The following is a 24,169-nucleotide window of genomic DNA, read 5'->3' as shown; positions in this document are numbered from 1 at the left end:
GTACGCTCTACATGTGGCAGAAGGCAGGCATACAGGAGGCCACATCCTTCCTCTGCTTGCATCCTTCCTTCCCTTGTGGCAAAGGACCAAGGAGCTTTTTTTTGCTGTCCTTGCAAGGTACAAAGATCTTTTCTACTCCTTGATGCTGCCCCACTGAGGGGGACATAGTTTTCTGCCACTCCAAGCAGGAAAACATGAAGGCAGTGCCATGGTTTTCTTAAATGTCGTCCTTTTTTCCAGCACAATTGTGCAAGCTGGCAGAATTACCTTTCCTTCCTTCCTTCCTGTACACTCATTCCCATGTCTGGAGAACTGTTAATCATGGTTAATGTAAGCATAAGCTGCAAGTAAGATGGGAAAGAGCAGTTCTTCTGTGGAAAAACAATTTGTGTGCTTCCTTGCCTGCAGCAGTTAATACACACTATAATAATACATACAAGCTATCTAGAGTTAGAGTGGGATTTTCAATAAAAGCTCAAGTTGTTTCTGAATAACACCACCACAGCTTTTCATGGCTAAACTGCTCAGACCCTCTCCCTTCATTAAACTCAGCAGGAGGTACCAATGTCGATGCCCCGATCCTGGTCTATTCTCACAGGTTACTGACAGTGAGAAACAGTGCACTGATGTCTCATCTTTATCTTTTAGCATTTAATAGATACATTATCTCAAGATTAGCCTTAGGAGACACTACACTCTGCAGTAGTTGTAAACATACCAATTAACCCAATCAAACAATTGAAAAATGCAAATTTCTCCACGAGTGTAAAGAAAAACCCATCTTCTCAGAAGAAAAAGCAGCATTTGTGTCATTGTCATCCTGTGGTTATATTTGCAGTATTACTTTTGCTTATAAAGTGGCACTTTTCAAGTTTGAAGACAGTGCTAACATCACAGGCAATAAAAAGGCTGGTTTTCTGTATTTTGTCTATATTATGCAAAATATCTCATTGTTTGCTGTGTGCCAGGAATGCAGCTGGCATATTACTTAATCTGAGCAAAACCCTTCAGTTAAGGCAAGAGAAAAAAGCTGTTCCTCTAGTCTTAATATTAAGCAAACGTTGCTTCATCAAAGGGCTTCATCCTGACAGTCTGATCTCCCTCTCGTAGGACTCACTCAAATAACAAAGAAGTGGTACTGCTGAGCATCCTTCTGGATTTGCCTGGTGTCCCTCAATTTCATAATCTATATGTTTTTGTCTATTTTAGCGTAAATGCACTTGACATCTCTGCTGGACATGCAATTCCTATGCGTCATTACACTGATGGAAATCGGTGTGCAACATTCATTCCTCACTGCACATGTGCTACACATTATCATACTTCTTCCTAATAGGATTTCAGTTACTGCCTGTTTGGCAAAATCGATAGTTGCACATCACATTGAAGATAATAATGTGCACTCAAAGTAAAATACACATTCAAACAAGAGCTACGCCTACCATAACAAATTGAGGTATTAAATACAAAAAACTGGTTTATACATATATGTTGTTGCTATAAAGCTAACACTATCTAAATAGTATCCCATTTTGAGTAGCATTGCAGATGTCAAAACTCATCCAGTTTAAAGGCCAGCTTACCACACGGTATTTACAGAAATATTATGAAAGTCTGAAAGAGAACATTTTGAGTCATGAAAGAGAACATTTTGAGTGTGTTGTTGGTGTGTTACCACATCTTAAATCAGTTTTCATTTTGCAATATTAAAGAATGAGAGTGTGCATACAGAGTGGTACCCACATATACTTCTGCTTGACTAAATACAAATGGCATATTTATATGGTGAATCTTCTCATCTTCAAAGGACAGAGGTAGAGATTTTTCAAAGGTAAATGACAACTACTGTTCTTCTCTTATCCCTTAATCTGCTCGTTTTATCATAGAAGACACAGTTGTGCATCTAGTACACAGCGCATACCAATTATACTTTTTTCCCCTCTCTTTTTTCTGCCTATAGTAGTCTTTTGTGAAACTGTATTCAATGTGTGAAATAGGACTTCAGATCTAGACACAAAATGGCAATCCTTACAGAATCTCAAAATGAAATCCTGCAACAGAAAGCTCTAAACAGCAGGGATTTGAAAAAGAGTTTAGTTCACATTTTTGCATCGCAAGTAATGATAGTTTGATGGGCTTTAAATAAAAGTAGTATTGGCTTACGCCTTAAAGTACCAGAAGACTGTATTGCCCAGATACACTGCATTAACACCCTGATATTCTCTTCTGTCCCATCACAAGGTAAGGTAAAGAGCTTTGCAATGGAAACACTCATCCCACTGTGCTCTGGTTTTAGCAGACAAGACATTCAATATAAAGCTGTTCTTTGGGCGATGACATGGAATGCAGGACAGCTCTGGAATGCCTCTTTAAACCCAGGAGTAATCATTGCATTTTCTTGAAGATCCGTGACGAAAAATAATATCCAACGCAAACGTATTTCAAATAGCACTTTGCACTGTTTGCACGTCAGCTGCATTTACAATTTAAGTTTAATGGTGTTGTCAGTGCCTCATTGTAATGGAGCATATGATATGAGCATATAATTCTATAGGGTCTGTTCAGTTATTTTGATTGACTCTGCTTCTTCCATTGTAGAATAAAGGATAAAGAAAAAATGAGACCCTAACAAGTTAGTTTCTTATCTTTTGTACCTGACTCTGCTCTCAAAAGAGGTGTATTCCATACATTATGCAAAAAAATTAAGACGATAAGAAACCTCTGCAGTTTTTTCCCCGCTGCCCTTCTGACTTGGCATCGTTCACCACTGCTATCGCTATTATCTTCTACAATCCCCACAACCATTGTTTAAAACCAAGAGTGCATTTCCCTAACTAATCAGTTCTAGGCTGGATGAATCATCAAAAAAAAAAAAAAACCCACCACAAATTGTGCAGTGAATGTGAAAAGTGGAACTCTACAAGGGAAACACCACCTGGTAATAAAAAGCAGCGGGAAATAAGGAATAAGAAAAAGGCCAACAAAGTAAGTCAGGCTACAGTAAAGAAAAAGAGGTAGAGAGAAGAATTCACCAAACTTGTACAGATGCCCCTATGTCTGTGCTAGTCCCTCTATAACCCCTTCATAGACAGTCCATACCTTACCAGCTGAGCCTAAAGTAGGACTCTTTTTCCCTAAAGTGGACTTTCAAAATGAATCATCCTAAAAGTGCCTATTTCTGGTCCCTGGCCGTAAGGAGCACCTGGGGAAGCCAGCTCGGATGTAGATGCCTGCCATATGGCCACTTGTATTTAGGTGAGGTGAATTCCACCCTCTGCAACAGCAAGAGCTTTTACAGAGTTACAAAAATACATAATTAGACCTTACATGCACGCGTGCTTACAGCTTTTCCTGCGCTTTCAGATGCTAAAACAGTGAGTTATATTTTAGGCACACAGATTCCTCCAGTGTTGCTTGGGCTGGATCTTCACAATCAGTTTAGTTTTGAAAATTTGGGAATTTAATCCCAAAAAGAAAAGCTGACACAGAAGCATCCTTTTGACCTGACACAGAATGTTTTGTTCCATTACAAGAAAAGCAAAAACAAAAACAAAAAAGGCAGAGGAGACACTGGTACTATCAACACTGATGGGATTTGAACCTCCAAACCTAGCAACGTACAAAAAAAGTCAACTCTGATCTCTGACTGCTTTATTGCTGGGTTGGAAGTAAGGTTTTTGGTCTGTTTTCACTTCTGAAACACTGCTCTGAAGAGTATTGTGAACAGGATTCTGAATTATTAATTCTTCAAGGAAGACTGATTTGATTCGTACAAAATACGTAAACATTCAGTGAGCCAAAAATCAAGACAGTGTGAACACATTTCCAGTCACGGCTAACACCTTCACTTTGGGTTTCCAGCTCCTGCTCACAGAACTCTTTTTTTAAATACACAAATCCTGAAGCTGGCAGCAAAAAAAAAATTAATAAAATATAAGAACCTGTATCCTGGTGCGTCCAGCCCTCTGCTGAGTGGTGGAAGCACAGGGTTCAAACAAGGCTCTGCATAAACTCATAGCGAGTACTTTAGAACCCAGTCTCCTGTATGGAGGAAAAGCAATATTCTGGAGGGGTAAGATGGAGAAATTCATACACAGATGTTAATATTTGGAGGATTCTCTCTGGTCTTACAGCTTTTTCCCAGGGTTAGCCTAGAAAATCATTATAGAGAGCCTGCACAGTTTTGTGGAAAATCAGAAAATGCAGGAGAAAAGACCAGTCGTTTTGACGCCACCATGGCAATAGATGGGTCTCAGGCCATCTGGAGACACAACTGCCTAATTTTTCTTTAGCTAGTTAGCTACAGCAATAAAATAGTTCATTTCTGCAAAGCTGCTTTTCAGACAGTCAGCCCCCAGCCCGTACAGGAGCATGAGGTTATTTCTTCCCGATGCAGGACATTGCATTGCCCTTTGTTGAACTTCACGAGACTCTTTTTGACCCATCTGTCCAGCCTGTCAAGGTGCTTCTGAATGGCAGCACACCCATCTGGTGTATCGACCATTCCTCACAGTTTTGCATCATCTGCAAACTTGTTGGAGGTGAGCTCTGTACCATCATACAGATTACATTAGATGGAGTGAATTAAGCTTAACCTTCTGAAGTCCTGTCTGTCTGCTTCTTAGAACAATGATCTTACAAGATAAACAAGATGTACCAAAATCTAGCACAGACAGGACAAGCTGTTGTTTATTATGATGGAGTTTATTGAGGCTAAATATAGTTGGGAAGTCAGATACACAGGCTTCCCAGGTGGGTCTCCTCAGAAGATTATAATAACCTATGCCAGGGCTGTCGAGGCCCTTTCTCCTCCTTTGTCCCCCCACCCCATCATTGTCTTCACACTGATGTCCACTTGACCAAGAGGATCTCAGTGCAAGCTACCTGGCAGAAAAATCACCATGATCCTCCAAACTGGTATCTCCTGGGCCATGAATAGCATGGATTACGAGAGAGTAGGCTGCAGCAGTCCTTGCTTGGACTGATTTTAACAGCTTGGGAATTACACACTAAGACCTCAGTAAAACTTCCTCCTTTCAAAGACAATAAAAAGTAGTTTGCGTTACAAACACCTGCTCACTAAGACTAAGTCTTTAATTTGAAAGGATCCAAAACATGACAATATTTCAAACATGATCAGTACGAACTTTGATGCAATGACCTTACCGCAGAAGTGAGACGAGCAAGAATTTCAGCATTGGTCTCTGCCGTATCTTCTATTTTTTGATCAGGCCTTGAAAAAATAAAAATTAGATTTTATTATTTCTTTCATTTTGTTTCAACATCTTTTGATTCCCGGAAAGCAAGGACCTGTGTAGCCACAGGCACTAACGTAAAAGAGCTTTTGAGATTCCACATCAAAATGATGACTGCAACATGACAATAATTAATTGTGTCACTAATGACAGAGTACACCCTTTGTCCCTTGCTGTCAAGAGCTCTTTTGATTTGACTAATGTAAAACAGTGAGAAAATTCTTCACCTATAAAAATACGATGAAGAACTGAAGAATGTAGGACCCTCTTAGCTCAGAGTTGCTTATTTGAATGCATATTTTGCTCTGCTAAAAACATACTCCATCAACAGAGCAAAGAGTTTTCCATCTGCCCACCATCCAGCTTTGCCAAGGTGTAGAGGAACACCTATGGTATGCAAGCTCACATAGGTAAAAGCAGACAACATCAAAATCATTATGTGACACATGAAGCTTGAATTTCAAAAAAAAAAAAAAAAATGTGACAATGAAAAGAATACATGCAAGAAGCCGTAAATTAGCAAACTACAGCCATGGCTGAGAACACTATTAGGTTGTCTTGACAGTTACTCGCAAGACAGAGAGAGACTTAATGTGTCTTTGAAGAAGTGGGGCAGTGCAGGAGGAACCCATCTAGAAACTGTCACAGAAGTCTGGCCCATGTGGAAAAAGCCACACAAAAGCTGCTGTGGAGAGCATGGGATAGGACTGTGTTTGTTTTTCAATTAGTCCAATTCCCATCAGTGAAACATCTGCAAGCCTTTTGGAAGGTTTAGCGACAAACAGAAGAAAGAATGATAGGGTTGTTAGTATAGGAAGAACAAGAAAATGCCCTTCAGTCTCTACTTTTCATGGTATTCAAGAAGCGTGGCATCCCAACAAACTGAGCAGATATACAAAACCGCAGCCACTGTAATAAACATAAATCCCAGGTATTGGCAGAAGCTTTAATCTCTGACTAAATTATTTAATTGCTCGTATGCCCTGATGTGTAGGGAGAAAGCTGACAACACATCTGGAACATGCAGCTGGTATACTGTGGTTCTTACATCCCAAGTCCAAAAATTTCTTTCCCTGATTAAAAAATTAAGGTAAGAAAGCACAGAATGACACATGCATTCATTATGGGGCAAGCACATTCAGACCAAAATGGTAATTCAGATTAGGAATCACAATTATGTTCATAACAGCCTTTCTATTCAAAGAAAAATGTGATTTAACATTTTAAGTGTTACAAACATCCTAAAAGAAATAAACAAATGCAGTTTCATTTACGAAGACTGATTTTATTCAGTCTTTCTCTCTATAATTTGAAATGAGAATAAAATAACTGACCTCTTTAGATGCCTGTGTTTCCCTACAAATCTGATCTCTTCTGATCTCTCAGAACCAGGCTAGGACCTGGTTCTTCTAAATTGGAGGCAAAAGATAGCAGCTCAGTAAACACAGCCACAGATGCAATCTATAAACCCAGAACAGCATATAGCACAGCTATTTCTGTCTTGGGCCTTTATCACTTCATCTTCTATTTAAAAATCCTCCCAGTATTCATCTGCATATGAGCGTCAAATACTTCTGAAACCATTAATGTACTAAAAATTATAGTCAGCTTTCTAGAATCAGAGAGTGGAAGAGCATTATGATACCCAGGCTAATGCAAAAATGGATACTGAGGAACAGAAACAGGACAAATCACCCTATTTTTTTATTTTTTTTTTCAAAAGGGTCCAGCCAAGGCCTAGGAGGGTTGGTACCAAACAGGAGCTACAAAGCCCAGGCAACAAACTTAATGCCTGTAGAGCTCAGTGATCTGTAGGCTCGGTAGTGTGTTAAGCAGAGCGAGATGTAGAGATGCCTGCCCTAGATCTGCATGCGGGCAAGTCAGGTCCAGTACAATTATTACCGTCCACCACGTGAAAGCAACTACAGTTCTTCCCGACCCGCTGATGGAGGAAGCAATACAGATACACCCATGGTCCTGTGCCTGGAGCTCAAATGCCCAATGTAAAGCCACAACATATGCCTCTACACTGGCTTTACAACCCACTTACAATGCCATTAAGAGACCTGATAGGTCTGAAGACCTGATCCTCAGACAGATACCTGAGACCTGCTTGCATTCAGCAAAAGCTTTCCAGGAACCCCACAAGGCAGTAACTAAATGAATATCCCATCTCAGCTATTTGCGTCAAAAACCAAATTACTTTTAAAAATGGTTACTTTTCTGAAATTAATAAAATGTAAGTTATTTCAGGACAGAAGATACAGAAAATAACAAGGAATCTGAGATAAAGAAAAAGAAAATCCCCTTTAAAAAATATTATGGGATACATTTCAATAGTCTAAAGTATCCAATACAGTCTTGAAAAGTTCACTGAGTCTACCAGTGTTTCCGGGAATTAGGTGTTGTTGTGAACACCCCCGTTTACAAAGAGGGAAATAGAAGCACATAAAGATTAAACATCTGATACAAAGCCATTGCAGTCACTGGAAAAGAATTCAGGAGGCACTGGATGAGAGCCTAAGTGATTGCTCAAGGTTGTAAGGAAATCCATGGCACAGCTTTCAGTCCAGATCTTTTGTTCCCAGGCTATTGCAATATTCACTTCTTTTATACTCAAGCAGAATTGGCTGTGATTAACATAGGGTGTTTAATGACCCCAAAAGGCCTCTGCATCAGTCCCATCTCATCTGACAACATTTACAGGGGCTCAGTCCTGTGGAATACACATTAGCCTTCAGTTTAGTGTGAGCTACTAAAAATCTGCTGCGTCCTGTCTTGTGGATTCCCACCAATGGTATTTGTCAAAGTCAAAAGGCAACAGGGAGTACTTATTCAGGAACTGTAAGCACATCTTGGGCTTCAGAACACTATTCTAATTGTAGCATCTACTAGGGTATTCTTTGGTAACACTGCCAATACACCCAAAAACAAATACAAATCCATCAAAAATCTGTACAGCAAGTCGAGACTGGGGCAAATTTATTTAACAGGGTTTCCAGAAGAGCTGCTGAAGGAAGTCCCCAGAGCTGCCTACTCAGGTCTACAGGCTGCTTCTTGGAGAGCAGATCCACGGTGCTCCACAGAGACCCACCACTGCACCCGGCAGTCCTGCTGCCCACCAGCTGCGGGGCAGACAGAGCTCATCTGGCTCCCAGGATCACCAGGAGATGTCCAGGGTTGCCTTCTGGTATGCAAGCAGGCAGTCGCTTCTGATTTCATTGAAAGCTGAGAATGTAATTAACAAATTAAGAATTTCTCTATCCCTATGTACATTCGGAATTAGTGCCGTCAATACAGACTATGAGAAAAACTAAGGTAGAAAAATTAATACAAAAACATTAAATTACAAGGAAGATGATGCTTCTAATGGTATGCAAAACAGTTTACATATTTGAGAAAAGACAAATACTCATTGCGAGGAAGAGTTTTTAGAATTGCCCTCTTTCTTCATGAAAAAGAGTAAACCTGGTCAGATAACTTTAAAAAACGCCTAATTGATTCAATTCCATTTCAGATTGTGTTTTAGCAGTGTATTATTTGCATCAAGCATGGAGAATTTTGAACCTGGAAAAGCCTTATTTCCCTTTAATATCACACTCCCTTGAGAGTATGCCTTTATTTAAAATTCAATTCCTTCAATATATATATTTTTTTTAAAAGCACCCTCACAATCTGACAGGTAAAACCTCCAGAAAATAATTCGTCAGTGACAATATTCCCAAAAGGAATCCAACTTCAACTAAAATTTGAATAATGTGAGCAGGAAGGAGCTGGAAATGTACATTAACGAATAATTGTTCAATTCATGTGACAGGGATCATCCTCCACTAGAAATGACACGTTGCACTGGAACAATAAAACTGCAAAGCAGACTGTAAAATAATGGTACTCTGGGGCCAGGGTCAGCGTACAGGACACATTTTTAACTTGAACCTAAAAAGTCTTCAATTCATTTTTCTACTCAGCATCCTTCAGGTAACACATCAACACGACCTACCTGTTCTGTCTTTTTGATTCAAAGCCTTTGAGCAAGTAGTCACGGACCATGAAAAGTGGCCTAACTTGCAGTGATAATGAAGAAAACCCCAATTGCGACTGAAATCAAGATTAAATCATCTTGATATTTAAGGGACAGCCAAACTGCTTAGCACCAGAGTAGGCTGGAAGACAAGAATTTCTACTTGCAAAAATATTTAAAGGCTTTCTCCCGTATGAGTCATCTGCTTAGAAGATCATATTCAGTCCCCATGCTCTAGCCTATTTGAGGTCCTTGACACTTGGCTACACTCACTCAAGCTGACCAAATAAATGCATTTCCAAGGCAATCCCTGCTCCAGAACAGTCAATTTGTGGTTGGTGAGGGCAGTTAGCAACAGGGGAGGGAATCAAGCTCCTGCTTTGAGCCACACAGAGAAATTACTGAGAAATTTTTCGACCAGCTCAATATGTCTGAATTTTAGAAGCTGGGCTTGAGACAGCTTACAGGGACTTTGAGCTTTGTGCTCCTTTAAAATATTTCCATTGGACATTAATTTGAGAGAATGTATTTTTAAAGTCTAATATGCAGAGAAGAAAGTACTTAGAGAAGAAAGTTTTGTCTTTGACATCAAAGAGAACAAATACTAGTACTGGCAGAGTAATGGTTCCCCACAGTTTAAGTATCAAGTTTGAGGATTCATCATACTAGGGACAATGAAAGAATTTAACACAACTTGTCCATCCAGGCCAGCTCCTGGAGATTTGCTAAGGCATGAGGGGTCACAAGCCTCCAGACCGCTCACTGACACCGTTTTCCTATATTTTGGCCTCTCACTGTGGCACAAATAACTATGGTTTTCTTCCAGCTGCTCTCACAGGCAACATTTAGAGCAGAGCTGTATCAGCACATAGGGTATGATAACATCCAATAGCCAGGTGAAAGAGAAGAAATATAGGAAGTTAAACTCTTAAAAGGCATATTCTGAAAAAGGAATAATAATTATGTGAGACTACAGAGCTCTGGCAAACACGCAGTAGCAAACTAAAATCAGATGACTGAAGGTACCACATTTCTACCCATCCTCTCTATCCATCTGATGGCTGATCCTGACACAGAACAAGGGCATCTGATCTGCTAGACAGTCAGCTCCACAGCATGCCTGCTGCCAAATTCCTTCCAAACCTCCAGATGTAAGAGACCAAAGACTAATAAAGCCATTTGCCCAGGTAATATAGCAAGCTAGAGTCAGCAACCTAATGCATAAGAACCACAATACGCCCAAAACCTCAAGTCGAGTGCTTTCATTTATTTACCCACAATTTCTTGGATGAAAAGTCCCCCTCTACAAAGCTTGTCAATCCTGAAAAGAAAGCTGGTTCATTTACGCTGTGGTTTGGGGGTAAACAGTGTCATTCTAAGCCAGCCACTTACAAAATAGTCAGCAAAAGTTGCAAACAGCTGTATACGCACACTTACAGATTACACATGTCAATCCTGGGAGGAGACAACGGCAGCAGTTGAAGCAGGAGCTTTACTCCATTCTTCCATCCTTCCTCTTTCTCAAATTCACAGAAAAGGTAGGTACATTCATCCGCTGAGAACTGGTAGAAAGTATGACTGTCTTGAAAATAGAGTTGTCTGTCCACTGTTAGAAAAAATAACATTAGATAGCCTTTAAACCTTTTTCCATGTAAAGGTTCTGTGTCCCCATCACATTCTGTATTGCACTTGACTTTAATGCTGAGGTGCAACACCACGTAGTGCTAATGGAACCGCAAGCTCAGCACAGAAGCAATCCTGCCCTCTTGTATCAACTCAATGCATCCAAACAGGACAACCCCAAAACCTCAATTTGAAGATCTCCAGGCTCCTGAAATTCAAGCATTAAGACTGCTGAGAATTTAATCAATTCTGGAATCAGTTCAGAATTAGGGGATAAAAGCCTTCCACTTGTCAGGCTTCTGAGCCTCGATTTCCATTGGCTTCTAATCTGTTCTCACTAGCGGCCAGGCACTAGTAAACAAAGTTCAATAACGTGGATGCAGCCCATCATCACCCCAGCTTCTCCTCAAATTCAGGGCTACTGGATTTGTAGATGAGACCTGGGTAAGATGATGCACCAGTGCAACAGCTGTCACCTTCCCTGGCATAACAGGGGTTGTACTGGGATGGCAGACTGGAAGAGTCCTTCAGCCCTTGTTGAGGCTGCACGACCAGACATACTGTCGGTGTAGTTGGAGCAGAAGAAAACCGTTTAAGTATACTGAAGGACATGGACCTGTTGGAACGGGTCCAGAGGAGGGCCACAAAGATGATCACAGGCTGGAGCACCTCTCCTATGAAGACAGGCTGAGAGAGTTGGGGTTGTTCAGCCTGGAGAAGAGAAGGCTCTGGGGAGACTCTACAGCCCCTTCCAGTACATGAAGGGGGCTACAGCAGAGATGGGGAGGGACTCTTGATCAGGGAGTGCAGTGATAGAATGAAGGGTAACAGTTTTAAACTGAAAGAGGGGAGATTTAGATTAGATATTAGGAAGAAATTCTTTACTGTGAGGGTGGTGAGGCACTGGAACAGGTTGCCCAGAGAAGCTGTGGCTGCCCCATCCCTGGAGGTGTTCAAGGTCAGGCTGGATGGGGCTTTGAGCAACCTGGTCTAGTGGGAGTTACCCCTGCCCATGGCAGGGGTGTTGGAACTCGATGATCTTTAAGGTCCCTTCCAACCTGAACCATTCTATGATTCTATAAACAAAAAACTTTCATAACACCTCACCTTTTTGCAAGGAGGAAAGTTAAGTGTCTAGCACAGACCCCAGGGTTGCATATGCTCCAAGATGAGCTACCTAAGTAGTCCCAGCTACAAAGTAAAGTCCATCAGATTTCCAGAGGCTGCTTACCGGTGTAATTCCAGCCAACCACATTAGCTGGACCAAACCCCTAAACTTAGTGGGGAAGGTGGGGACATCCAGTTACAACCTGGTATTGCCACCATCTCAAGGAGCTGAATCCTCTCTCAACCCATTGTAATCTAAAACTATGAAAAACAGAGAGAGGAAGAGAAAATCACTAATAACTAGAGAAGTCATCTGGTGAAGCCATGATTTCCAGTGACTAAATAGCTGCTAAGAAAAGAGCTTAAGGAGAAAAAATAATAGGCTGGAAAAGGCACACACACTGTCTGCAACTTGGTAATAGGTAATTGCATTTGCAAAAGCAAAAGGAAGGAAATTGCCTAAAAAAAAAAATAAAATAAAAAAGGGAGATTCATCAATTCATCTTTGGTATTTATGAAATGAAAGGTCACAGAAATGAGCCTATGGAAGAGAGAGTAAAATAAACAACTGTCAAGAAAAATGGATCAATCTGCCTTTTTTTTTTCCCTTTCCCTCTGTCCTCTCCCATCAAAAGCATGAGTCCTATCCTATGCAGGAGAAACTGATAGCCTTCCTCACGCTAGAAGTACTATCAAGACTGACCTGATAATATAATGCCCATATCCAGGAGGAGCTGCCAGACTCCAACTGCTGTAGATCTGCACTTAACAAAAGGGCACTGCTCCAAAAGCCAGTCTACCAGTTCCGATCCAACACAGCTTCTCCTGAAAATAAGCAAAACATCACTTCTTACACTTCAGTAATGCTAAAATGCTCCTTTATTATAAAGTGCTGGTTTTTTAAAGCTATTAAAAGCAAATCCTTTTGTTCAGCAGGGCAAAACCTTTGTCTCAATTACTAATTTCTGTAATCCTATTCATTTCTAGGGAATAAATTATTCTGGCAAGTCTCAGGGGATGCCCCCAGTTACAACAAGGGAATTCATGTTAGATGAGTAAGTTCCCTTACATACTAAATTCATGTGGCACTTTACAATATGGAGTAGTTTTATCAATTTGTGCTGCATACAGACAGACATCCAAAGATGTATAAGAGCTAAATAAAATCCAGCTTTTAGCCTCAGGATTTTATTTCCTCTCTCAACACAGGCATAAGCAATACAGCTGCACAATATACGTATAAGATCTTGAGTGTTGCTCTAGCATATGCTTCATCTTTCACATTATTGGTAAACTTATCTTTTTAAATCATAGAAAACCAAACTTTTTCTTAAATATGGATATGAATGAATGGTGCCATAATAGAGACCTGCACATTTTGGCATAATTGAAAATAGGAGGAAGCATTTATGCTGTAATGCAACACAAATGGAAAATCACTTCATTACTGAAATATTCCATAAATTACATGCAAAAAATCACTGTGTAACTAAATCTTATAGAAGTTACAAAAGAGATTAATTGGATTCCTAACTTGAATTTAATACTCTTTTCAACAAAGTAACAGACAAACACAATTGCATATGAAATCATAAGCAATTAAATTAATGGATGTACAATCAGGCCATTGCTGCTTTCTGACAACTGAAAGAGTAACATAAGAAAATATATTAAAATAGATGAGATTTTAAAGACTTTTTTTTTAGAAAATATTTTTGACTCTTAGTAACACACATAAATTCTCACTCTTAGAACTCTCTTGTCAAATCAGGGCATAGACATATGCAAATAAAACCCATCAAGTTGATTAAAACACATGATCTCAGGTTACCTGCAAATGCCAGTAAGGTACACCCTGTCTTTAATCAGGTCAGACGCTTGTAGAGTAAAAATATTCCTGAGAGCTCTCCCAGCACAGGAAGAACTTTCTCCATAAATCTGAATGAAAAGAGAAATTGAAAACTGTGACAAACAGGGATTTATTCCTGCTGTAGTAAATTGCCTTGGCACTGTCGGCTCCCTCCCTCTGAGCAATGCCTTCTCCCCAGCTGAGCGACAAGCAAGCAGGCAAAGCCTCATAGGAAACGCACCCCAACTTCTGCCAGCCCCAGCTGTATCGGGGGTTTCAAATGCCCCCACGAGCTGGACTACTTTTACTTTTGCTGCCTTAGAAAAGCAGAGGTTTCACTATCGGTCAGCTTTACCTTCGAACAGACACGTTGAATGTAAATAAAGCAAAGAGACGATATTAACCATTGCAAAACCACACAAATACAATTGAAATTAAACATTTTTCCATATGTATTTGAGTTAAATAATTTAATACCAGCCTAATGCACCACAGTGAAACACCATTTCATAGGTTTTTTTCTTTTTGTTCAGAAACTTTGGAGGTATCCTGTGATAGCTACACGTCAGTTCACCCATACTTTGCCAGAAGGACGTGGTCTTGCAGAATAGACACACCTCCGACTTCCCCTACACCTTTCACCTTTCTTTTCGCATTTCTACCTTTCACCTCAAGGCTGCAGATGTGTCTATCAAAACAGGACCCAGCTCCATCTTCCATAAAACCGTGTTCCACCTGGACTCTCTATACCAATCCTTATTGACACATTTAATTCAGGCTTCTGTGGTGATGCTTCCTCACCTTCCCAGCAAAACACATCAGTAACACAAATAACTCAAATAACTAACCTGACAGAAAACCAATGCTGCAGTTTCACCTTTTTCTTTTTTTTTTTCCTTCCTTTTTTTTTTTTTGTTTTTTTTTTTTTTTTTTGTTTCCTTTGTTTAGGAATCTTTTGAGAAATATAAAACAGTCCTGAGACAGTAAAGTCTTGTGAGGCACAAAAACAAAGATCTCAAATAGTCCAGAAGTAAGCTAAACAGTGGCAATCAGTTAAACACCTGGGAAATGAGTGCACACTGGAATTCACAACAATTCAGTTTGTCACTTCAGTAATAGAAGCAGGCAATTTCTAACACACACAAATCATAACTTGTTAACCGGATTTAACTGCAGGCCACATTCACGAGTGTCCTCAAAGCTATGATTAAGAGGTTGAACCAAAGCAAAAAGATTCTTAATATGTTGATGAAATGGAATTAAAAAGGAGCTTGACAAGTACCTTGTTTGAAGGAGTTTCCAAATAGGGATTTGAAATTCTTCTGGACAGGGTCTGTAAGACAATTTGGTAGAGTTTTAGTTTTGTTCTGGTTTTTGTACCAAAAAAAAAAAAAAAAAAGTAGCAGGATTCTAGGGATTTTAGCTATTGAAATCTAAATAAAAAGAATTTATCAAATCATCCAAGTAGTCTAACCAAAGTCTCCAAATTATTTTTTTTTCACATCAGGAAAACGGTTTGGTAAACTCAGTTCTGTATTGTTTACTACATGTATTCTTGATCTGGAAAAGAAGATGAGCAATGAGATGGCAAAGTCTGTAGAAAACACACAATTATTTGGGTCAGGAAAGACCAGAAATGACAGTGAAGAATTTCAAGATAAACTTAAAAAAACCTAGGTGAAAAGACAGTATCGTGATGAGCTCAACATTAAAAGTAGCATGTACTAGAGGCAGAACATGTAGTTACACGTGCTCTAATACTTCTTGAAGCAAATTTTACTGAATTGTAAAGACACCTCAGGGTCACAGAACACTTCTCAAGGAAACCCACTCTTCTAAATGAAATTCTTAACTGTAGTTAAAAAAAAAAATTTAGGATAAATGAGGAATAAATGGGTGACCAGTGGGGAGGTAACATTGCTCTTCCAGAGATCAGCATTGTCTCTGCCTTACCACATGCTGCACTGGTAACAGCATCTCAAAAAATCGACGATCCAATGGTAGATGGGATTCAGACAATAATAACAGTAGGAATAATAAAGGGTTGGGATAAATTTTAATATGACAAGAGACACAGAAGACTGAATATTTACCTTACAAAGGAGAGATTACAGTAGACATAATGCAATTATACAAAATAATGAAATGGCACAGAGAAAAGACAGGCTTTCTGTGCTCTGTTTTATGTAACAGGAGAATAACCGATCACCCAATGAAATTAGAGAGAATTCATATCTAAGGAGATAGAAAGGAAAATGACACATAACTCTTCACAGGAGGGAAATGCAAATGCCAAAACCTTACCACCAATCAATAAAGATTGGGGATTTAAAGTTATAAAATTAACAGTGAACCAGAACTCTGGAAGGCAAACAGAGACAGGATAAACATCTCTGCAAGAGTCAGGTTACCCCACCTTTACTCACCATGACGCTTCCATACCTTGTCAGTGTTAAAAGACAAGATATTGTCTACTCTGATGCTTACTGGCAACTTCTATCTTACTACAAGCCACACAAGACACAAATAAACATTGCCTAAAAGAAGCCTGGAAGAGGAACAGAAGACATTGTGCAGGTGCACTGGCAGCACAATGGGAGGATTGTGTGGTGCTCCCTCACATTATTCCAACTTGTAGGCAGCATAATTAATTCCTCGCTTTGAGAAGGATCCAATTCACACTTGGTATATTGTAATCATAAAAAAAAAAAAAATCATCCTTCACACGCTGTAAGAAATACAAAATCCATATTTCAGTAATGCCACCTGCTTTTTTCCCCCTCTATATTCTTGTTACTGTATTTTTAGAAAGAGAATGGAAGTGACAAGAAACCACAGAAGCTTCTAACGCTGTTTACCCTTACACACTCATGACAAATGTTAGTGTAGTTCCATGCGTAACGGTAGCTCCATATGGAAACACTATAACATAAAAGCTTAAGTCCCCTCTCCTGTACCCAACAAAGGTGCCACAAGAGCACAACATTGCCTCAGATCCCACTTACTCTTCCTAACCAGCACGTCATTAACGCCTCGGCTCTGCAGCAGCCCTACATACCACCACTTCACTTGGTCCCTGTCCAGGTCTTTCATTCAACAAGCCTCACTCACTGCAGCAGCACGGTCGAAACTTATACATCCATTTTCCCCCCTCCCTGCTCCATTCCCAGGCTGGCACTAACGACATTATCATCAGCAAGCTAATTCCAGCGATGCCAGTGGGAACTACAGCTGCGGGCATTGCACTGGCCCAGTCCCCAGCATTCAAAAGACCACTGAGCCTCAGCCAGGGAAAATACTGCTACTGCAGGGTGCAGTTACACAACAGCGTAAGACCAAACTCGGCAAAAAAACCAAATTTGGTAGTCTTTTACAACGGGGTTACAGCATTCATGGATAAGGAAAGAGCAACTGACATCATCCACCTGGCAAAGCATTTCATACCATCCCACGCACACCTTTGTCTCTAAAGTAGAGAGACACGGATTTGACGGGTGGGCCACCCAGCGGATAAAAAATTGGCTGGATGGTTGTTCTCAAAGAGTTGTGGTCAACAGTTTGATGTCTGGGTGGAAACCAGTGACGAGTGATGTCCCACAGGGGTCCAGGACCAGTATTATTTAACATCTGTGTCAGTGACATGGACAGTGGGATTAAGTGCACAAAGTCTGTGGGTGACACCAAGCTATGTGGTGTGACTGATACTCTAGAGGGATGGGATGCCATCCAGAGGGACTTCGACAGGCTTGAAGAGATGGACCCACGTGAACCCCAAAAAGTTCAGCAAGGCCAAGTGTAAGGTTCTGCACCTGGGTTGGGGCAATCTTTTTAAACAAGCTGAGAATCTCTGCCATTATTTGAAGCTAAGCATGCAAAGGTATTGATGATAGTATTTTAATATATTAAGGACAAACTGATTTTTGAAAGGTTTGGAAAGAAATTCCCCCACCACATACTACACGACAAGCAAAGTGTACTAATGAAGGCATATTTTCGTCTCCATTGGAAACATCAAGCTGTATCTTACTGTCAGATGCTGACTCAGTTCTTTACTCAGCAGAGTACTGAACTGGCTCCACTACAGCAACTCCCTATGCATTTACTAAAACCTGGTTAATATTCTAATCAAGGGCTAAAGACACTATAGAGCATGTTTTCAGTCATACTTCTTGAAGATACATTTGCATTTTCTCCTTGGTTTTAGATCTGGGATTTCGCTTTGGCCTCATCTCAGCTTCAGAGGATGACTTGCCTACAAGTTGCTCGTGCTTTGCCTCCTGCCCAAGCTGTTCCAACAACTGCCGATATTTCCGCCGTTGCCAGCGCTGCAGCCACGGCAGCATCAGCAATGCTCCATACATCTGCTAGCAATTTAATCACCATCACGCTCAGGAAGAAACAAAGCAAGAGTGCTTGGAGCTCCAGCTCAAGTGCTTTCCTCAGCTGGGATTTAGTACAGCAGTAGCAGCCAGCAACCTGTCTACGCTACAAGTCACACCGTAACACTACAGAAGAGGCCATAGAAATTGTAGGAAAAAAAAACTTCAAATATGGGGTGCAAATGTTTTGCCTTTTTTCTAAGAGCTTCTGACATTCCTGTGCAGTTAGCAAGAAAAAAAAGCTTTAGCAAAAATAGGGATGAAATTTTTTTGATTAATCAAGATTATTCCTTTTTCTGAATCTTTTTCAGCGGGATTTATATTAAAGCTAAAAGAAACAAGAAAAGGCAGAATCAGGGCTCTTCTCCTCCCAGTAAATTGTTTAAGCTTCCACTCCAAGTTTTTCAGATAACTAGGTTTTTAACTGGTTGCATTAACAAAAGTTAAGTATAATGCCACATTAAGAGCTTGCAATGTGCAATCAAACTATCTCTTTTCAGTTCACAATATACTCATAAATATTTGTCTGTTTGATCATGGCTTAATTTGCAAACCTGCCCATGATAGTTTCGTAGTTTCAGGGCACTATCACTGTGTCCCTAAGGAATTCAGCATAGCACTTGTGCATTCCAAATAGGATTACTCAGTATGCTTAAAACTAAGCAAACACTTCAGTGTTGTCCTCTGTCAGGGCTTATTTCCCTAAATATAAATAGACTGAAAAAAAATCACCCCATTTTGAAATGCACACGGTGTAGCGCAGACTACCTGGTAACCAGATCATTTCTATTCCCTGACAGAGGGATTTCTGCAACTACTCAACACCTGAATCCTAAATTGGCTAATGTGACCACAAAGGAAATTATATATTCAGACAGATTTCCAACAAGCATTTAAGCATCCAAGCCTAAAATACACTTTCACAAGTATTCATGCTGGAAACTTCTCACGTTCCAACCGTGAGACACGGCATACAGAAAAGGATCGCAGATTGAGAGTGAATTTGGATTCAGCTTTAATACAATCATATGTTTGTGCTTTTCTCTCTTTACTAATCATTCAACTCTAACAACGCAGTAGCTCAGGAAAAATTAAAAAAATCAACCAGGGGTATTTACTTAATTTCCCTCAGGCTTCTCTCCCTCTCCACGCACAAATCAAAATGTGATTATTTTTTTCCTAGACAGATTCTTTGTCTCATTACGAACCATGACAATGATAATGCCATAATAGCAATAGAAACAACTGCAACTGTTACAACTGGTGGAAGCCTGTGGTTTTTTTCTTCCAAAAGATTTGCTGGACTCGCTAAAGGCAAGTGGCTAGAATAATTAGAGAGTTTCCGCTCCAGCCCTGACCTGAACATGAATCCTGGCACAAAGCTGGGCTCTACCTGTCCGACACACCCTCCTCAACCTGCAACACACGAAGGCAGCAATTTCTGCAGGAGTAAATGCTCATTTATCCATCCCCAGTGCTTAGTCATGCCAGGCAAGGAGTGGGGGAAGGGAAAGAAAAATCACGGAATAATTTGGCTTATCGCTTTGCCACCTTCAAATTTTTGCATTTGACATCACTTGCTACTGTCTAAATTATAGGGGTTTTAAGCAGAAATAAGATATGGGTGCTGTGTTCAGTAGATGAAATGCTACCGTTGTCTGAGGGTGGCTGGATGTAGAGAGTGTTGTCATGAATCCCAATCCGTTTCCATGTGGCAGCAGATTTTTCCCCGTGGTTGCTAAGGCACAGCGAGCAGAGTTGGTTGGGAAGCTAGCTGACTTTCAGCAGATATCATTCATATGAAACCGCAGAATATGCCTGACTTTCTGCCAAACAATATTCGTAACAACCAACCTTCCCCCACTGCTCCTCTCGAAACCCGCTGTCAGAATTCACAGATAACGAAGAACAACCAACGGAGCAGTTCTCCACATTAATATTTATTTAAGATTAAATATAAAACTCTCTATAGAAATTACTTTTCTTTATAAAAAGGAAGACCTCTTTTTTTTTTTTTTAATAAAGGAAAGATCTTCTTCCAACTGTTTTAAACTTCATATACTTAGGCGTAGCATAAAAAGGTCAAAAAGCTGTAAAAAGAGAAATTTGTATTCAGCAGAGCTTGCGATGTAGGGTTCCCAGGTGAGCCTGCAAAGCTCTCTGGAGACAGCCAAACGGGTTGTTAGTGAAAGGAAAGCAAAAAGAGTGTATTCTTGCCTGTTTTCTGTATAAAAAGAACCTGCAATGAACCCGGATAAGTTATTTCGCAAAAGGGAAACCCACTACTCATGGTCTATTCTTGCTTCCCCCAAAACAGAAAGGGACGTGTGAAGAAAACGGCTGCTCTTTATAAAGACAAGCAATGCCCTTTAGGTTTAAAGACTTATTTCTGAGACGCCAACAGTCATTAAAGCAATGTGTTCAGAAGCATTTCTGTATTGTCTAGTACCTACCAAGCTAATTATGGCTGAATGGGTTTATGCTTCAAACAAAACTTTTCTTTTTGGTAATCTTGCGTAAGCCAGCCATTTTTAAAGTCTCCATAGCCTAGCAAGGAGTGTAATTTAGTGCACAAGAACAAATTTTCCTTGCAATGCCCGTTTCTTTACCCAAAAGGAGTTAAGAATAGAAAAAAGGTATTACAGAATACAATATAGCAGGAGGACTGGCTGGTTGCTCTCCTCCCTCTTCCCCAGTCCTATCATGGGAGAAAAGCTGTGGATAAATTCCTGCTTCAGGAAGGCACTAACACTGGCCCAAACCTCCTCTGTCCGTACCCTGTGCATCAAATAAAGCTGCAGCATCCTGACACTGAAGCCAACCCAGTTTGAGAGAAAGGGAGGAGTGGTGAACTGGCAGAGGGGGATGCTCGGGTTAGAGAAATCCTCTATTCCTTCAAAGAAAGGCCACTACCACTCTCCTGCTAACGATGGGTTTCCACGACCCATAAAGTACCATGTAACGAGGCCACTGGCAAGCCGGTTGTGTCCTCACTCCATCCCCTGCTTCACCTTCCCATCCCCACCACTGTTCTGCTTCGTGCTACCCCTCGTGTTTTGTGAAGCCAAGTGCTGAACCAAGCTGGAGGACCAATAGCTTCCAACTGGCTCGTTAAACAATGGTCCATTTTAACCCAGTTTATTCCCCCCTCCCACCCCAAGTCACTGGGGAGCCATACGAGCACGATCACTCACGAGGCAGGGGGAGAGGGGAAAGCAGTGGGATGTGGAGGGAGGAAGGAAGGGACAGCTGTGCTCAGAGGAAGCACTTGTTTGTGCTGAATTAAAACCATTCAAGGAATGATGGCATAAAACACGCCTAATAAATCCTCAGTGTCTCTGCTCTGTCAACATAAAAAGGAAGTTAGCTGTGCCCACAAAAAATGACAAGACAAAATTAAAAATTGTCAGTAATGGGGAACTTCACCTCCCACCTTTGTGTTCACTAAGTGCATCAGTTTGAGTAAAACAGAAATCCCATCTCATTTAACTCCATAAACCAATGGTAGGCTACAGGGGCTACAGCCATAGTTTACAATATAGAAACAGGGCTTAAACAAGTTTTCTCATCTCTTTCTTATAAAAACATTATGGATATGTTCAACTCATATGCTAACACAATGTTTAAAATGAGAGTTCATTAAATATGAAAAGAGGAAAGAATCAGAGTTTTACTGCTTTTTACCATGCTTTATATAACATTAAAATATGCAGAGTACAGTTAATTGACTATTCGTGTTTCTTCATTAACCTTACTTTATTGCAGCATTTGTGTTCTAGTTTGCTGTTTCAGCCATACCTTTCCTAATGCTACCTAAAAAGCTTCCCAGAGCGTCTCACTCTTCCAGGCTGTCAACAGCATTTCACAAGAAAGCAGCATTCTCCCTCTTTTTCAGTACAAAACAGGCACTGTACAGACTATGGCAGTAAAAATTTAGCTACATTTATTCCTCTGTAAAACTCAGCACCTAATAAACACAGTAGACCATCTCCATATTGTATCATTCCTGGCCATCAGCATCTAATTTGGTTTTGATCTGGGGACACAAGGGCACACAAGAGCAGGTGGGTGGAGGGTTTTTTGTGATTATTAATTTTTTTTGCAACAATTAATATTTCTAATGATGCAAGTTATCATTTAATAATACATTACTTGGAGCTTTCAAAAGAACCCGCACTGGATATTTCACACTATAATTAAAAAGATGTTCCCAGTGACAGGTTACCATTTCTTTTCAGATAGATCTAAATGAAGACATCAACAAAACAGCGAAAAGAGAGATCAGGAGTAGGAAAATGCAGATTGCCTGCATATTTAAAAGCTTTTCAAAGTACCTCTGTTGGCACATTTCTTGTGTTGCCAGCAAAATACCTTCTCACGACATATTTCCAAATGAAAAAAGAAAGCAGGATGGTACATGAACTTGGCAAAGACATTCTGCAAGCCAGGCAGCCTGACTCACAAGCATGTATCGGTAAAAAGAAATTTCACGGGAAAATTGTGTGTCAAACACCAGAACTAATGCCCAGGCTGTGCAATCCCCTTCCTGGGGTTTTCATAACTTGACCAGAAAAGACCTTGTACAACTGCTCTCACTTTGGAGTCAGCCCTGCTCAGACCAGGGGTTGGATCAGATGACCTGCAAGAGGTCCTTTCAAACTCAAATTATTCTGTAATTCCCTCTTGCTCCATTGCTCCCAGATAGAACTTAATTCTGCTCCTCCAACCAGCTGCATCAGGCATGGGAGAGAAAGTCTGGTTGCTCTGCAGCTCAACAGAAACACTTTTCTAGATGCACCCTGTGTTTAAAAAAAGACTCTTAAAAAAAATCACATATTTTCATGTTAGCCTTTCATCAAAACTTCTCCCCATCACATTACCCAAGGTGCCAGGTCTCAGCTGCTGAGGGGCTGATGTCTCTCTGCTCTCAACATTACTGCAGGTAATACTCGTGCCAGAACCTGGCCTTCAGCAATCTGTATTTGTCAGAGATTTTATACAGTGACAATTTTAAAGCAGGCAATCAATTAAACAAGTCATTCTTCTCACCTGTCACCAACAACCACCCATCGTGCAGATGTAACTTTAAATGTCCCCTCTCTGGTGTCAGGCAAAACCAGGACAGGTAGGTAGCTGATTTTCCCCAGTCCAGGCTCAGGAGCATTCCTGTGACCCTGCTGCAGGGATGCCCACCTCTGCCACAAGAGTTTTAACGAGCAGCAGAAGGGCAAAAATACCTAATACTGCTGCAGCTACTTCAGTGAACACAGACGCAGGAACAAAACTTCAACTACTGGCAAATATTCTGCAAATCAGCTGTGAACGATGCTGACAATAAACAGCTAAGAATGTCAATATATAGTATACACATTATTGAATAAGAAAATCCATTAAAATCTTAATTTATTCAGAAGGAGATTACAAATACAGAGCCAGTTTTATAGATTTCAATAACTACAGTACATTTAATGTATCAAATACCAAAAGACAAAGTTAAAATTCAGTGGTTTGATTATGATTTATGAAAATACCTCACAGTAAATCACAGTACTTTAGTTTACTATTTGAAAAATGCCTATATTTGTGACAACCCTTTTGGGATTTTTTTGGCATGAGCTGCACACAAATAGTCCATGAATGGTTTTGCAAGTGTGCAAAGGTATGTTTGTAATGTCCCTGTTCTTACCTGTTTCAAAGAGCTTCACATTTACCACCGCCTGAAGAAAAGGTAGGTCACCAAGTAATTTCTCAAACCCTATTCCTAGAAGTAGAGGACAGGTATTCCTTTCAGGTGCAAGACGTGTGTTCTGCCTGTGCCAGTGGAGTCACCTGAACAAAATACTGACATTCTTTATTTCTAAGAAACTGATTGTCTGGTTTTGCAGAGACCTATTGGACAAAGCACCAGACTGTTCAAAGTACCTCCATTTTATTC

General features: G+C 40.3%; 1 protein-coding gene across 1 annotated transcript in view; it reads right to left on the bottom strand.

Moving 5' to 3' along the window:
• RAPGEF5 (Rap guanine nucleotide exchange factor 5) overlaps positions 1-24,169 on the bottom strand; it is a 159,441-nt gene that overhangs the window by 116,043 nt on the left and 19,229 nt on the right. Inside the window, exons 2-6 of the mRNA XM_074150165.1 lie at positions 15,138-15,188; positions 13,838-13,944; positions 12,710-12,831; positions 10,714-10,882; positions 5,167-5,233 (exon numbers count right to left, since the gene is read on the bottom strand). Of these exons, the coding sequence (XP_074006266.1) occupies positions 5,167-5,233; positions 10,714-10,882; positions 12,710-12,831; positions 13,838-13,944; positions 15,138-15,188 (516 nt within the window). The remainder of the gene's footprint in view (positions 1-5,166; positions 5,234-10,713; positions 10,883-12,709; positions 12,832-13,837; positions 13,945-15,137; positions 15,189-24,169) is intronic.

The sequence above is a fragment of the Numenius arquata genome, chromosome 7, assembly GCF_964106895.1.
Source record: "Numenius arquata chromosome 7, bNumArq3.hap1.1, whole genome shotgun sequence".
Lineage (NCBI taxonomy): Eukaryota > Metazoa > Chordata > Aves > Charadriiformes > Scolopacidae > Numenius > Numenius arquata.
This window is presented reverse-complemented; position numbering and strand designations above follow the sequence as displayed.